This window comes from Balaenoptera musculus, chromosome 2 (assembly GCF_009873245.2).
Source record: "Balaenoptera musculus isolate JJ_BM4_2016_0621 chromosome 2, mBalMus1.pri.v3, whole genome shotgun sequence".
NCBI lineage: Eukaryota > Metazoa > Chordata > Mammalia > Artiodactyla > Balaenopteridae > Balaenoptera > Balaenoptera musculus.
In genome coordinates, this window is record NC_045786.1 from 82,197,290 (window position 1) to 82,210,977 (window position 13,688).

The 13,688-nt window shown below is 34.8% G+C and overlaps 1 protein-coding gene across 2 annotated transcripts in view; it reads left to right on the forward strand.

Annotated features, from left to right (window-relative positions):
- TRPM7 (transient receptor potential cation channel subfamily M member 7) overlaps positions 1-13,688 on the forward strand; it is a 118,863-nt gene that overhangs the window by 45,937 nt on the left and 59,238 nt on the right. For both annotated transcript variants that reach the window (XM_036841909.1, XM_036841908.1), the window contains exons 9-12: positions 449-572; positions 1,803-1,875; positions 3,654-3,754; positions 11,089-11,223. In XM_036841909.1, coding sequence (XP_036697804.1) covers positions 449-572; positions 1,803-1,875; positions 3,654-3,754; positions 11,089-11,223 — 433 coding nt within the window. The remainder of the gene's footprint in view (positions 1-448; positions 573-1,802; positions 1,876-3,653; positions 3,755-11,088; positions 11,224-13,688) is intronic.

Genomic DNA, 13,688 nt, shown 5'->3' on the forward strand with positions numbered 1-13,688 from the left:
TATGAATTTTCACAGGTTTATATTTTATATTATAGCATATTTTTGAGCCATGTAAATATATTCCATATTGAGAAAAAGAGATAAAAATGCAAATGTGCTGATATTTAACACATTTTGTTAAAATACTGCTTTTTACACCATAATATCTTAAAATTATCTTTATACAATATCTTACATGATAAGATATTGTATAACTGATAACATTAACACATGCCTTGTAAAAAGAATTAGAAATAATTCAAAGAGAAAAATCACTCCATTCCATTTTCCACCCTTATGACTTATAGTGGGAGTCTAATGAAGGAGAAAATTTCACTCAGGGTCAAGTATTTAATATTAATACAGTATCTTTAAACGTCTTGCCTGGATCCACTAGGACTTGATATTAGATTCTGCAAATAATGGAATTTGAAATCAGTGGATTGAGTTATGTTTCCTCTTACTTCAGGAATCTTCATGATGCAGCAGAGCCTGATATTATTTCAACCATCAAAAAAACATTTAACTTTGGCCAGAGTGAAGCAGTTCATTTATTTCAAACACTGATGGAGTGTATGAAAAGAAAGGAGCTCGTAAGTAGATTTCACAGAATAAGCCTTTTTTAAAGAAAATAAATTTATTTATTTATTTTGGCTGCATTGGGTCTCTGTTGCTGTGTGCGGGCTTTCTCTAGCTTCAGCGAGTGGGGGCTACTTTTTGTTGTGGTGAGTGGGCTTCTCATTGCGGTGGCTTCTCTTGTTGTGGAGCATGGGCTCTAGGCACACGGGCTTCAGTAGCTGTGGCATGTGGGCTCAGTAGTTGTGGCACACGAGCCCTAGAGCACAGGCTCAGTAGTTGTGGCTCACGGGCTTAGTTGCTCTGCAGCATGTGGGATCTTCCCGGACCAGGGCTCGAATCCGTGTCCCCCTGCATTGGCAGGTGGATTCTTAGCCACTGCGCCACCAGGGAGGCCCAGAATAAACCTTTTTATTTCATTCAAAGTACATTCTAAATTGGATAAATGCTTTTTAATTAATTAATTAATTTTTGGCTGCTCCCCATGGCTTATGGTATCTTAGTTCCCTGACGAGGGATTGAACCCAGGCCCTCTGCAGTGAAAGCATGGAGTCCTAACCACTGGACCTCCAGAGAATTCCCAGTTGGAGAAATACTTTTTTTAAAACTTCCGATTTAAAATTTTAAAATCTTTTCTAACCATGTAAAGATGTCATTTATAATTTTGTTCAAGCTAAGATATAGCATAGAAGGATTATAGTTTTTTTTTTAAATTTATTTTATTTATTTATTTATTTTGGCTGCGTTGGGTCTTCGTTGCTGCATGTGGGCTTTCTCTAGTTGCGGCGAGTGGGGGCTACTCTTCGTTGCAGTGTGTGGGCTTCTCATTGCGGTGGCTTCTCTTGTTGCGGAACACAGGCTCTAGGCACTCGGGCTTCAGTAGTTGTGGCACGTGGGCTCAGTAATTGTGGCTCACGGGCTCTAGAGCACAGGCTCAATAGCTGTGGCGCCCGGGCTTAGTTGCTCCACGGCATGTGGGATCTTCCTGCACCAGGAATCAAACCCGTGTCCCCTGCATTGGCAGGTGGATTCTTAACCACTGTGCCACCTGGGAAGTCCCTACTTGAACTTTATTTGGTAAATGATACAAATTCTTTACTTTTCTGTGTTTTGATTGTAATGAAATTATTTCTGACCCAAAAAAACTATATCTGCCAAGTAGTTTGCAGTTACTTTGTGATTTATATGCCTTACGTCTTAGCTTATAAAATATAAAGACATAATATTATGAATTGATCTTTAAATAGATTACTGTTTTCCACATTGGATCAGATGAACATCAAGATATAGATGTAGCAATACTTACTGCGCTGCTTAAAGGTAAGACTTAAAATTTATTTGTTAGATCTTTCATTTATAGTGTTTTTATATGTTAGGATTTTTTAATTTGACTAAACGTTTGATAACTGAATTTTTCAATAGTTTTTCTTTGAAAAGGACACAATGTTCACTTTCTTTGACAAATTTTCTTTTGTTTTTAATCTTATAACTTTTTTAAAAGTTCATACCAGGATTTATGCCATTAGACCTGTTTAATTATCCTGTTAAGAATGTGTCAAACATGTCACATTTTTAATTGGCTAAAAAATAAGTGTTTAAAAGTAATAGAGTATTAGTTAATAGAAATTAAGGATAGCATTCTTAAATGTGCTATTTTCATTAGGAAGGAAAATTTGGAAAGAACACTAATGGTATCTTCTAGGACTAAGGGGTTAATGCACACGCAGTTGAATTGTTTTCCTCTCATTATCTTTCCAAAGACATCTAACTGATAAGACAAACAATACTGTAGTGAAAAATCTTTTCAAAAATTAGAAACTAAAATGTTGTTCCATCTGAGTACCTGAAAGTCCAAGTATGCAGTGAGGTGGCAGAAGCAGAGCAAGAGAGCACTGTCTTATCATTCACAAGAATTTCCCAAATATTAGACCACAATGAATTGCCAATAGATCAAACATTTGAAAAATACTATAATAAAATATAACATATTTACATCATCTGAGAATAAGAGATCATAAGTAATAGGAAGCCCAGAAACCATAAAGGGAAAGATCAATAAGTGCGATTGCATAAAAATAAAAAATAAAAAGAGAGCACCTAATATTTGCTGTATACTTTCTGTGTACTAGCTACTGTGCTTTAGTGGTTTATGTTGTTTACCCTTGTGACAGCCCTAAGAGGAAGATTTCCTATTATTTTCCTCACAGGAATGTGGAAGGATCACAAAAAGGCGTTGTAAATTAGTAACAAAAAGATGAATACCTCATGGAAAAATGAGTCAAAATTTAAGTAAAAGATTTTAGCAGAGTACAAATGCTTGGGGGAAATGTGGAAATGATGGAAAGATGTTATAATTTTTAAAAAAACATAAATTAAAAAAAAAAAAGAAGCTTTCTGTCCTCCTACTGGGTATTTGTATACTCCTGATGGATGGTATAACCTTTCTGGAATATATTTTGACAGTGTATCAAAAGCTTTAAATTATATACCCTTCTACACAGCAATTTGGCTTCTACAGATTCATCCTGTTAAATATGTGCACAAAGATACACTCACCAGAAAATTCAAAATAACATGAAATGTCCACTAGTTAGAATATTTGTTGAATAAATTTTAGTTCACCTTTAAAAGGTATTTATATATATATATAAGGTACATCTGTATGTACTGTTATTGAAAACTAAATACGATACATAAAGCAGGCTGAGTATTTTGTATAGTTTGACCTACTTTTGCATAAACAATTAAAAGTATATATATGAACTTATATATGCACAGAAAACACCTGTAAGGATATTTTTCATAATATTAACAGTCAATACTATTGCTGTGATAGAAACAGATCATCTTTCTTTTCTATTCATTCTTGTGCATTCTGAATTGTTTGCGATGGATGAGGCTGTGTCTTTTCTATAGTTGGAAAATAAAAGTCCTCAACCCTGGGGTAACCTTATGTTTCTGAGGCAGGCTACCTCTGAATAGTGACTAACACCAGCTGTGTAAGTTAATTAAAGGGGAAGGGGGAGAATTCATAAGTGTTCATATTTTAATGGAGATAAATTAATTGAACTTGTCGACTGTTTTCTTTATTCGATTAGGCACTAATGCATCTGCATTTGACCAGCTCATCCTTACATTGGCATGGGATAGAGTTGACATTGCCAAAAATCATGTATTTGTTTATGGACAGCAGTGGCTGGTATGTAAATAATCTATATAAACAGTGTAATTAAATTAAGCTAAGTTAATAACAAAGTATTTGCTGAAACTGTGACCTAACTTGACATTTGCCTGTCAGTCAAAAGTGCAGACTTACTGTAGCTAAACATTTCTGCAACATTCAGATCCATTTAGGATTTAATAAGTTCTATTTGCCTCTTGATAAAAACTGTGTTTTTTATAGGGTAGAGATCTTTAAAAATCCTGTAACTGAAAAAAGTTTTAGAAATAGTGCTCTTTGCATCTGTGTTTGTCAGGAATGTTGGCCTGTAATTTTCTTTTCTTCTGGGGTCCTTGTCTGGTTTTGGTATCAGAGTAATGCTGGACTCATAAAATGAGTTTGGAAGAGTTTGAGAAGGATTGATATTAGTTCTTTGAATGTTTGGTTAAATTCACCAGTGAAGCTGTCTGGTCCTTACTAGTAATCAGACTGTTCAGAATTTCTATTTCATCATGATTTGGTCTTGATAGGTTGTATGTTTCTAGGAATTTATCTGTTTCTTCTAGGCTGTCCAGTTTGTTGGCATGTAATTGTTCATATTAACGTCTTAATGATCCTTTGTATTTCTGTGGTATCAGTTGTAACATCTGTTTCATTTTTGATTTTATTTATTTGAGTCCTCTTTTTTTTCTTCCTGAGTCTAGCTAAGGGTTTGTCAATTTTATCTTTTCAGAGAACTAGCTCTAGTTTCATTCTAGTTGTCTTTTCAATCTCTGTTTCATTTATATCTGTTCTAATTTTTGTTACTTTCTGCCTTCTACTAACTTTGAGTATGGTTTGTTCTTCTTTTTCTGGTTTCTTGAGGTGTTAAGTTAGGTTATTTGAGACTTTTCTTGTTTTTTGAGGTAGGCATTTATCGCTGTGAACTTCCCTGTTGGAACTGCTTTTGCTGCATCCCACAAATTTTGGTATGTTATATTGCCATTTTTGTTTTTCTCAAGGTACTTTTTATTTATTTTTTTGGCTGCGTTGGGTCTTTGTTGCTGTGTGCGGGCTTTCTCTGGTTGCGGCGAGCGGGGTCTACTCTTCGTTGCACTGTGTGGGCTTCTCATTGCGGTGGCTTCTCTTGTTGCAGAGCACGGGCTCTAGGCACATGGGCTTCAGTAGTTGTGGCATGCGGGCTCAGTAGTTGTGGCACGTGAGCTCTAGAGTACAGGCTCAGTAGTTATGGCGCACGGGCTTAGTTGCTCTGTGGCATGTGGGATCTTCCCGGACCAGGGCTGGAACACGTGTCCCCTGCATTGGCAGGCGGATTCTTAACCACTGCGCCACCAGGGAAGCCCTCTCAAGATACTTCTTAATTTCTCTTTTGATTTCTTCTTTGACCCATTGGTTGTTGAGTAGTATGTTGTTTGATCTTCATGTATTTATGAATTTTCCAGTTTTCTTTGTGTAATTTCTATTTTCATACTATTGTGGTCAGAAAAGATGCTTGATATGATTTGTCTTCTTAAATTTATTAAGACTTGTTTTGTGGTCTAACATGGTCTATCCTGCAAAATTTTCCATGTGCACTTGAGAAGAATGTGTATTCTCTTGCTTTTGGGTGGAACGTTCTGTATATCTGTTAAGTCCATTGGTCTAATGTGTCATATAAGGCTGATGCTTTCTTACTGATTTTCTGTCTGGATGATCTATCCACTGATGTAAGTGGGTATTAAAGTCCCCTATTATTTTGTATTGCTGTCTGTTTCTCCCTTTAAGACTGTTAATATTTGTTTTATGTATTTATATGCTCCTATGATGGGTACATAAATATTTACATATATTTTATCTTCTTGTTGAATTGACCCCTTTATCATTATGTGCCATCCATCTTTGTTTCTTATTACAGTCTTTTTTTTAAAGTCTATTTTGTCTGATATAAGTAAGCTTTCTTTTGGTTTCCATTTGCATGGAATATCCTTTTCCATTTCTTCACTTTCAGTCTATATGTGTGTCTTTACATCTAAAGTGAGTCTCTTGTAGGCAGCATATAGATAGGTCTTGTGTTTTTAATCCGTTCAGCTACTCTGTGTCTTTGAATTGTTGAGTTTAGTCCATTTATATTTAAAATAATTATTATAAGTATGTACTTACTGATATTTTGTTAATTGTTTTCTGGCTGTTTTTGTAGTTCCATTCTGTTCCTTTTTTTTCTCTCTCTTGCTCTCTTCTTTTGTGATTTGATGACTTTAGTGATATGCTTATATTTTTTTCTCTTTGTCTTTTGTGTATTTACTATAGGATTTTGCTTTGTGTTTACCATGAGGGTTACATATAATAACTTATATCTATAATGTCTATTTTATGTTGATAACCACTTGTTTGATCCCATTCTAAATCTCAACATTTTTATATTCCCCTTGCCTGTTTTCTGTTTTTCATGTCACAGTTTACATCTTTTTACCTCGAGTATCCCTTAACTAATTATCGTAATCATGGCTATTTTTACTACTTTTGTCTTTCAACCTTTATTCTAACTTCATAAGTGATTAATCTACTATTTTTACTATATATTTACCTTTTCAGTGAGATTTCTTTCATATGTTTTCTTGTTACTAATTACCACCCTTTCTTTTCAGCTTAAAAGAAGCTCCTTTAACATTTCTTGAAAGGCTGGTTTAGTGGTAATCAACCCCTTTAGCTTTTGCTAGTTTGGAAAAGTCTTTCTCTCTTTCAATTCAGAATAAGAATTTTTGCCAGGTAGAGTAGTCTTGGTTGGAAGTTTTTTCTTTCTGTACTTTGAATATATCATGCCACTCTCTTCTGGCCTGCAAAGTTTCTGCTGAAAAATATGCTTATAGTCTTATGGAGGTTCCCTTCTATGTAACAAGTTGTTTTTCTCTTGCTGCTTTTAATATTCTTTCCTTGTCTTTAACTTTTGGCATTTCAATTATGTGTCTTGGTGTGGGTCTCTATAGGTTCACCTTATTTGAAACTCTCTGAGCTTCCTGTATCTGGATGTCTGTTTTCTTCCCCAGGTTAGGGAAGTTTCAGCCATTATTTCTTCAAATACAACTTCTGCCCCTTTGTCTCTCTCTTCTTCTGGGAACCCTAAAATGTATCAGTCCATTTGATGTTGTCCCATAAGTCCCTTAAGCTAACTTCACTTTTTTAAAAGTTCTTTTTGCTACTCTTGGTCAATTACACTGCCTTGTCTCCAAGTTGACAGATCCTTTCTTCTGCTTCATCTAGTCTGCTCTTGAACCCTGTTAGTGTATTTTTCAGTTCAGTTTTTTATTCTTCAGCTCTGTGACTTCTATTTGGTACTTTCTTAGATTTTCCATCTCTTTGTTGAAGTTCTCACTGTGTTCATTCTTTTCCACAATTCGGTGAGCATCATTATAATAATTACTTTGAACTCTTTATCAGGTAAATTACTTATCTCCATTTCATTGAGGTTTTTCCCTGAGGTTTTATTTTGTTCTTTCATTTGGAACATATTTCTCAGTTTCTCCATTTTACTTGACTGTGTTTTGGTTTCTATACAGTAGATGAAATAACCACCTCTTCCAGTCTTGAAGAAGTAGCCTTGTGTAGGGGATGAGCCTTGTCAATCAACCTTGACTCAGCTTTTTGTTCTCTCTCAAACCTTTCTGCTTGTTCAAGCAATGTATTGTATTTTTACTAGCTCCCAGTAGTTGAGAATGTGCAGTTACCTATCAGTGTCCCTAAAGGGAGTATTTCAGCATCCAGATTCAGACTGACTGGAATCCAGACCCTCAGACAACAGCTTTTGAAAATCTTCAACAGAATATTTAGGAAACTGAATTCAACAATACTTTTAAAGGACCATATACCATAATCAAGTGGGATTTATTCCGGGGATCTGCAAATCAGTCAACGTGATATATCACATTAAGAAAAACAATGATAAAAATCGTATAATCAACTCAGTGGATACAGAAAAAGCATTTCACATGATTCTATATCCATTTATGATAAAGACTCTCAACAAAGCAGGTATAGAGGGAATGCACCTCAACATAATAAAGGCATATATGACATAATAAAGGCATACAGCTAACATCATACTCAATGGTGAAGAGTTGAAAGCTTTTCCTCTAAGATCAGGAACAAGACAAGGATGCCCACTCTTGCTACTTTTATTCAGCATAGTATTGGAAGCCCTAGCCACAGCAGTTAGGCAGGAAAAAATAATAAAAGGCATCTAAATTGGAAAGGAAGAAATAAAACTGTCACTCTTTGCTGATGACATGATACTATGTGTAGAAAACCCTAAAGACTTCACCGAAAAACTGTTAGAACTAATAAATGAGTTCAGCAAAGTTGTAGGATACAAAATAAATATGCATAAATTTGTGTTTCTATACACTAATAACAAAATATCTGAAAGAGAAATTAAGAAAACAGTCCCACTTGCAATTGCATCAAAAAGAATAAATTACCTAGGAATAAATTCAACCAAGGAGGTGAAAGATCTGTGAACTGAAAACTATAATATGTTGATGAAAGAAATTGAAGAAGATACAGAGAAATGGAAAGATATTTTGTGCTCATTAATTGGGAGAATCAGTATTGCTAAAATGTCTATACTACCCAAAGCAATCTACAGATTCCGTGCAATCTCTATCAAAATTCCAATGGCATTTTTCACAGAAATAGAACAAGCAATTCTAAAATTTGTATGGAACCACAAAAGATCCTGAATAGCCAAAACAATCTTGAGAAAGAAGAACAAAGCTGGAGGCATTATGCTTCCTGATTTCAAACTGTGTCACAAAGCTATGGTAATTTAAACAGTATGGTATTCGCATAAAAATAGATAAATAGGGCTTCCCTGGTGGCGCAGTGGTTGAGAATATGCCTGCTAATGCAGGGGACACGGGTTCGAGCCCTGGTCTGGGAAGATCCCACATGCCACGGAGCAGCTGGGCCCGTGAGCCACAACTGCTGAGCCTGCGCGTCTGGAGCCTGTGCCCCGCAACGGGAGGGGCCACGATAGTGAAAGGCCCACGCACCGCGATGAAGAGCGGTCCCCGCACCGCTATGAAGAGTGGCCCCCGCTTGCCGCGACTGGAGAAAGCCCTCGCACGAACCGAAGACCCAACACAGCCAAAAAAAAAAATAAATAAATAAATAAAGTAGCTATAAAATTAAAAAAAAAAAACTCTGCATTTAAAAAAAAAAAAAAAGATAAATAGGTCAGTGGAACAGAATAGAGAGCCCAGAAATAAACTCATGCACATATCAATTTACGACAGAGTAGTCAAGAATATACAGTGGGAGAAGGACAGTGTTTTCAATTATTGATGTTGGGAAAACTGGACAGCCACATGCAGAAGACTGAAACTTGACCACTGTCTTATACCACACACAAAAATTAATTTAAAATGGATTGAAGACTTGAACATAAGACCTGAAACCATAAAACTTTTAAAAGAAAACATAGGTAGTAAGATCCTTGACATAGGTTTTGGTGATGATTTTTTTAATTAACCAGACTAATACAGGAATGTTATTGTTGGTAACTTAAAATCCATGGGGAACAGAAGAACATCCCTTACAAGTACAGGATAAGAAAAGAAAGGAGAGAGGACCAACTGAGCAATAGAGTAAATGTTGTTAATGTTAGAATAAGTTAATAACAAACCAGATTTGTATGTGATACGAGAAAGTAGGAGATAATCTTAACTAAAATAGGAATGCCATGATAAATTACAGGCTGTTAATATATGAGAAATTGAATAAGTATTACATTCTTATAAGTTAGTTGTGCCTTGTTTTTAAGTGCAATGCCAAAATACTTTCCTTGTTATGAAATAGAACTGAGTGGTGAAAAAAAAAAGTGACAGAAAACATATCTGCCCTCTGATCATCATCCATCATGCATAAGGCATGTATTTAGTCTGTATACTAAAAAGATTTTGGAGACCCTATCCTTTGCAAAGTAATAGAAATCAAGGGTAGATTGGGTAAAGAAATGGTAATAGAAACTGCTATAGAGAAGTTGTATAGTTGTATGGTAAACTTCTGAAGACAATAAAGATTAGAAAACAAAAGGTGAAAAAACCCAATGATTTTTTTTTTAATGTATTTCTTTTATTTATTTATTTTTGGCTGCGTTGGGTCTTTGTTGCTGCACACGGGCTTTCTCCAGTTGCGGGGAGTGGGGGCTGCTGTTCGTTTGCCATGCACAGACTTCTCATTGCAGTGGCTTCTCTTGTTGCAGAGCACGGGCTCTAGGCACGTGGGCTCAGTAGCTGTGGCTCATGGACTCTAGGGTGGAGGCTCAGTAGTTGTGGCGCACAGGGTTAGTTGCTCTGTGGCATGTGGGATCTTCCCAGACCAGGGCTCGAACCCATGTCCCCTGCATTGGCAGGCGGATTCTTAACTGCTGCGCCACCAGGGAAGCCCAAACCCAGTGCTTTTGGTATTGATTTTCACCACAAAGTTTTTTATCCTATGATACCAAAATATTTAAAACTATACAGAAGCAATGAGGTATTATTAAAATATTAATATATCAGTAATACTAAATATACTAATATTATTACATTAATAAGATGACTTTTATAATGCTTCTTAGTGAAATTTCTGTATTTGTGTCTTCACTGGTTTTAGAGTATTTGATTCATTGTCTGTTGAAGTCTGTAAAAGTGTCTCTAAAAACTTACAAGGGAGCGCTACAAATGCTGACTGATACACGTGTTACATTAAACTGCAGTGCCACATGTTGTATTGCTGTTAAGAGATACGATTTTTCTCTGACGGTGAATGGTTTCTGTTACAGTTCTAAAGAAAACTAAGTACAATCTTTTCTGACTTACATAGCAGTTGTATTTTTGGAAAGTTTGTGACAGAATACTTTGTGTTTATATGTAAAGCAGAATTGCTGGATTTTCATTTGTGAGAATCTAACAGGATAATAGAAAGTTGTATGAGATATAAGGCAATTCCTCTTTGAGTGACATTGTCTGGCATATTGTATGATTTCTGGTATCTTTTGACCGTGTCCATTAAATGTAGTAGTGGCCCCCAATTATTGAAATGATCCCTCTAAAAAACCTTTCTTAAACACTGAGAACCATTGCTCTAAGGTATTTTTCCCAAAATTTACTTGATGGTGGATTCTTTCTTGTTTCCCCCCCCCCCACATAACCCTTGCTGTCCTACAGAATGTTTTTTAGGGAATGCTACTCTAGTGAGGTCTTTTTATCTATTCCCTATATACCTTAAGTCCTAGCCTTTTATTACTTTGCATCTTTTTAATTTTGTTCTAAAACTGTTTAGGAACAAATATGTATAAATCCTAAGGACTTGCATGTAGAACTGTTTGTATAATTTTATTAATGTTGATACTGTTTTAGGTTGGATCCTTGGAACAAGCTATGCTTGATGCTCTTGTAATGGATAGAGTTGCATTTGTAAAACTTCTTATTGAAAATGGAGTAAGCATGCATAAATTCCTTACCATTCCTAGACTGGAAGAACTTTACAACACTGTAAGTGTATGTTAAAATTCTTTGTGGACTAAGTTTTATCATCTTTGGAAAGTGTCATTTTACCTGAGTATATTCATTCCTATTGGTAAAACCTTTAATGTTTTGCTGGATTATGTGGAAAAATTACAGCCAGTCTTAGTATAGATTGTCTTTATGACAGTCTGAAACCCTTTCCCTATTTCTGGAGACCTTCTCTGTCACCATAGCCACATAGGAAAGAGACGTAGTGTTAACAACCCTTTCCTTCACCTCACCCCTTTTTAAAACTATAAGATCAAGTTCTTAATTATAGAGTCATTATATTTCTTCTTTTTCTTGGTAGTCATTTGTTACACCAAATTTCTTTTGATTCCTTTGACCAATGGAGAAATTACACATTGCTTTTTCTTTTCTCCTTTTTGGTGTTTACATTCATGATTTTGACCTTGTGGTGTCGTACTTTCAGCTTACATACTGTTTTTCAGTTTTTCTTTTAAAGAGCTCCTGAAAACTAATTATTCCTTTTACAAAGCCTTTCTCATTTTGTTTCAAATTTCATGTCACTAACATTGGAGAGGGTAAATACTACTCTTCTTAATGGTTTTTCATTACTAATAGAAGTATACCTTGAGGAGTACTATGACCAAATCCTAGCTTTCTAACTTTGACTTCTCTGCAAAGCTGTTTCCTTTTATTTATCAGTTTCTACCTATTTATCTCTTTCTTTTCATTCCTAATGTCTTTGTACTACTCAATCATTTCCAGCCTGTACTATTTCAGTAATCTAATTTCCTTGTCTATTTTCAAATCTTTAACCTAAATATTCTTATAGTGACATACTTTATCATATCTTTCCCCAGTTTAAAAACTTTTGATGGCTCCCAATGTGTATAGAATAATACTCAAACCCTTTACTTGGTTTTCAAAGCTCTCCAGCTTTTGAAATTTTGCCTCAGCTATTTCTCTCACTTGGCCTTTTAATTCCTATCTCCCACCTCCGCATAGTGGATATTTCAACTATGTCATCTACCTACTATTTCCCCAAAATATAAACTTTTTAAAAAAGCATTAGTTGTTTACACACTGCTGGTATGTGTTTTTCTTCCAGCTACTACTACCCACTTACTGGATTTTATTCTTTGTTTGGAACCTAGTTCAAATGCCAAGGCAGTGCTACAGTGAAGCCCAGTGGTGCAGTTTGTTAAGTACAGTTATGTCTTCCACTGTGGATTGTAAATTTCCTTTGAGTAGGGATTTGTTGGCGTTCTACTGTCTCTAGCAAATAGATGTAAAAATTAAAAGGATTATTCATTGTGCCAAAGTAAGGTTTATCCCTGAAATGTAAAGCAAATACAAAACACTAAAAATAAAAATTGATCCCATTAGCAAGGCAAGTAATTTTTTTAACTGTGTAACTCAATTATTGGTAAATTTTTTTAAAGTTTAAGGGATTGTATATAACATGATAAAGCAGTGGTTCTCAATTTTTTGTTATCAAGATCCATAAGAATTATTGAGGACATCAAAGAGCTGTTCTAGAGAGGTTTTGCTTATGTGTGTTGATATGTATCATATTGGAATGTAACACCAAGAAATTTTAAACATATTTATTAATTTGTACTTCAGTACAAATAATAAATCCATTACATGTTAACATATATAACATATTTTTCAAGAAAACAAAAAAATTAGTGAGGAGAGTAGAATACTTTTATGGCTTACAGATCTCTTTAATGTCTGGTTTCATAGAAGGCAGCTGGATTCTCATGTTTGCTTTTGAATTTAATCTCACAATATCACACATCATGAAGCCTCTGGAAAACTCCACTGAACACTGAGAGAATGGGAATGAATAAATGCAAATAACATTTTAACATGATTCTGAAAACACTTTTGATCTCATGGGCCTCCTAAAAGGGTCTTGGGGGCCTTCAGGAGTCCCCAGATTGCACTTTTGAGAACTGCTGTGTTAAAGTGTACTTATTTTTTACTAAGAAGTCATATTTAATGAATAAACATTAATGGATTAAGATAAAATAGAATTACAAAAATTGTGTTTCTCTCTGATTATATACTATTAGAGAAAATACAATGAAGCTTCCTAATACTTAAAAAGCATGAAATAATTCACATTCACTTGGAAGACACATTTATTTTTTAAAAATTAACTTACAGGCCTCTGTCTTTATTTTTTATAATACTTTGCATTTCAGAAATGTTTGAGCTGTAAATATTTTGTAAGTCTAAGTGCACTAAAATATTACCGATTTTTTGTAAATATTTCTACTAAGTTTGTTTCTTTATGTTAAAAATAATTGACATTTTAAATTAAAAAAAATTAACTTACGAGGAGAATGAGCTGAGGGAACTCAGCTGTTAAGTCTATAGACTAAATACTGTAAAAAGAATGCAGTATCAGTTATAGCCATCTTTAGATATTATATAGAATTTGAAAGCCACTAATATCAAAGAAAATAATATTGTTT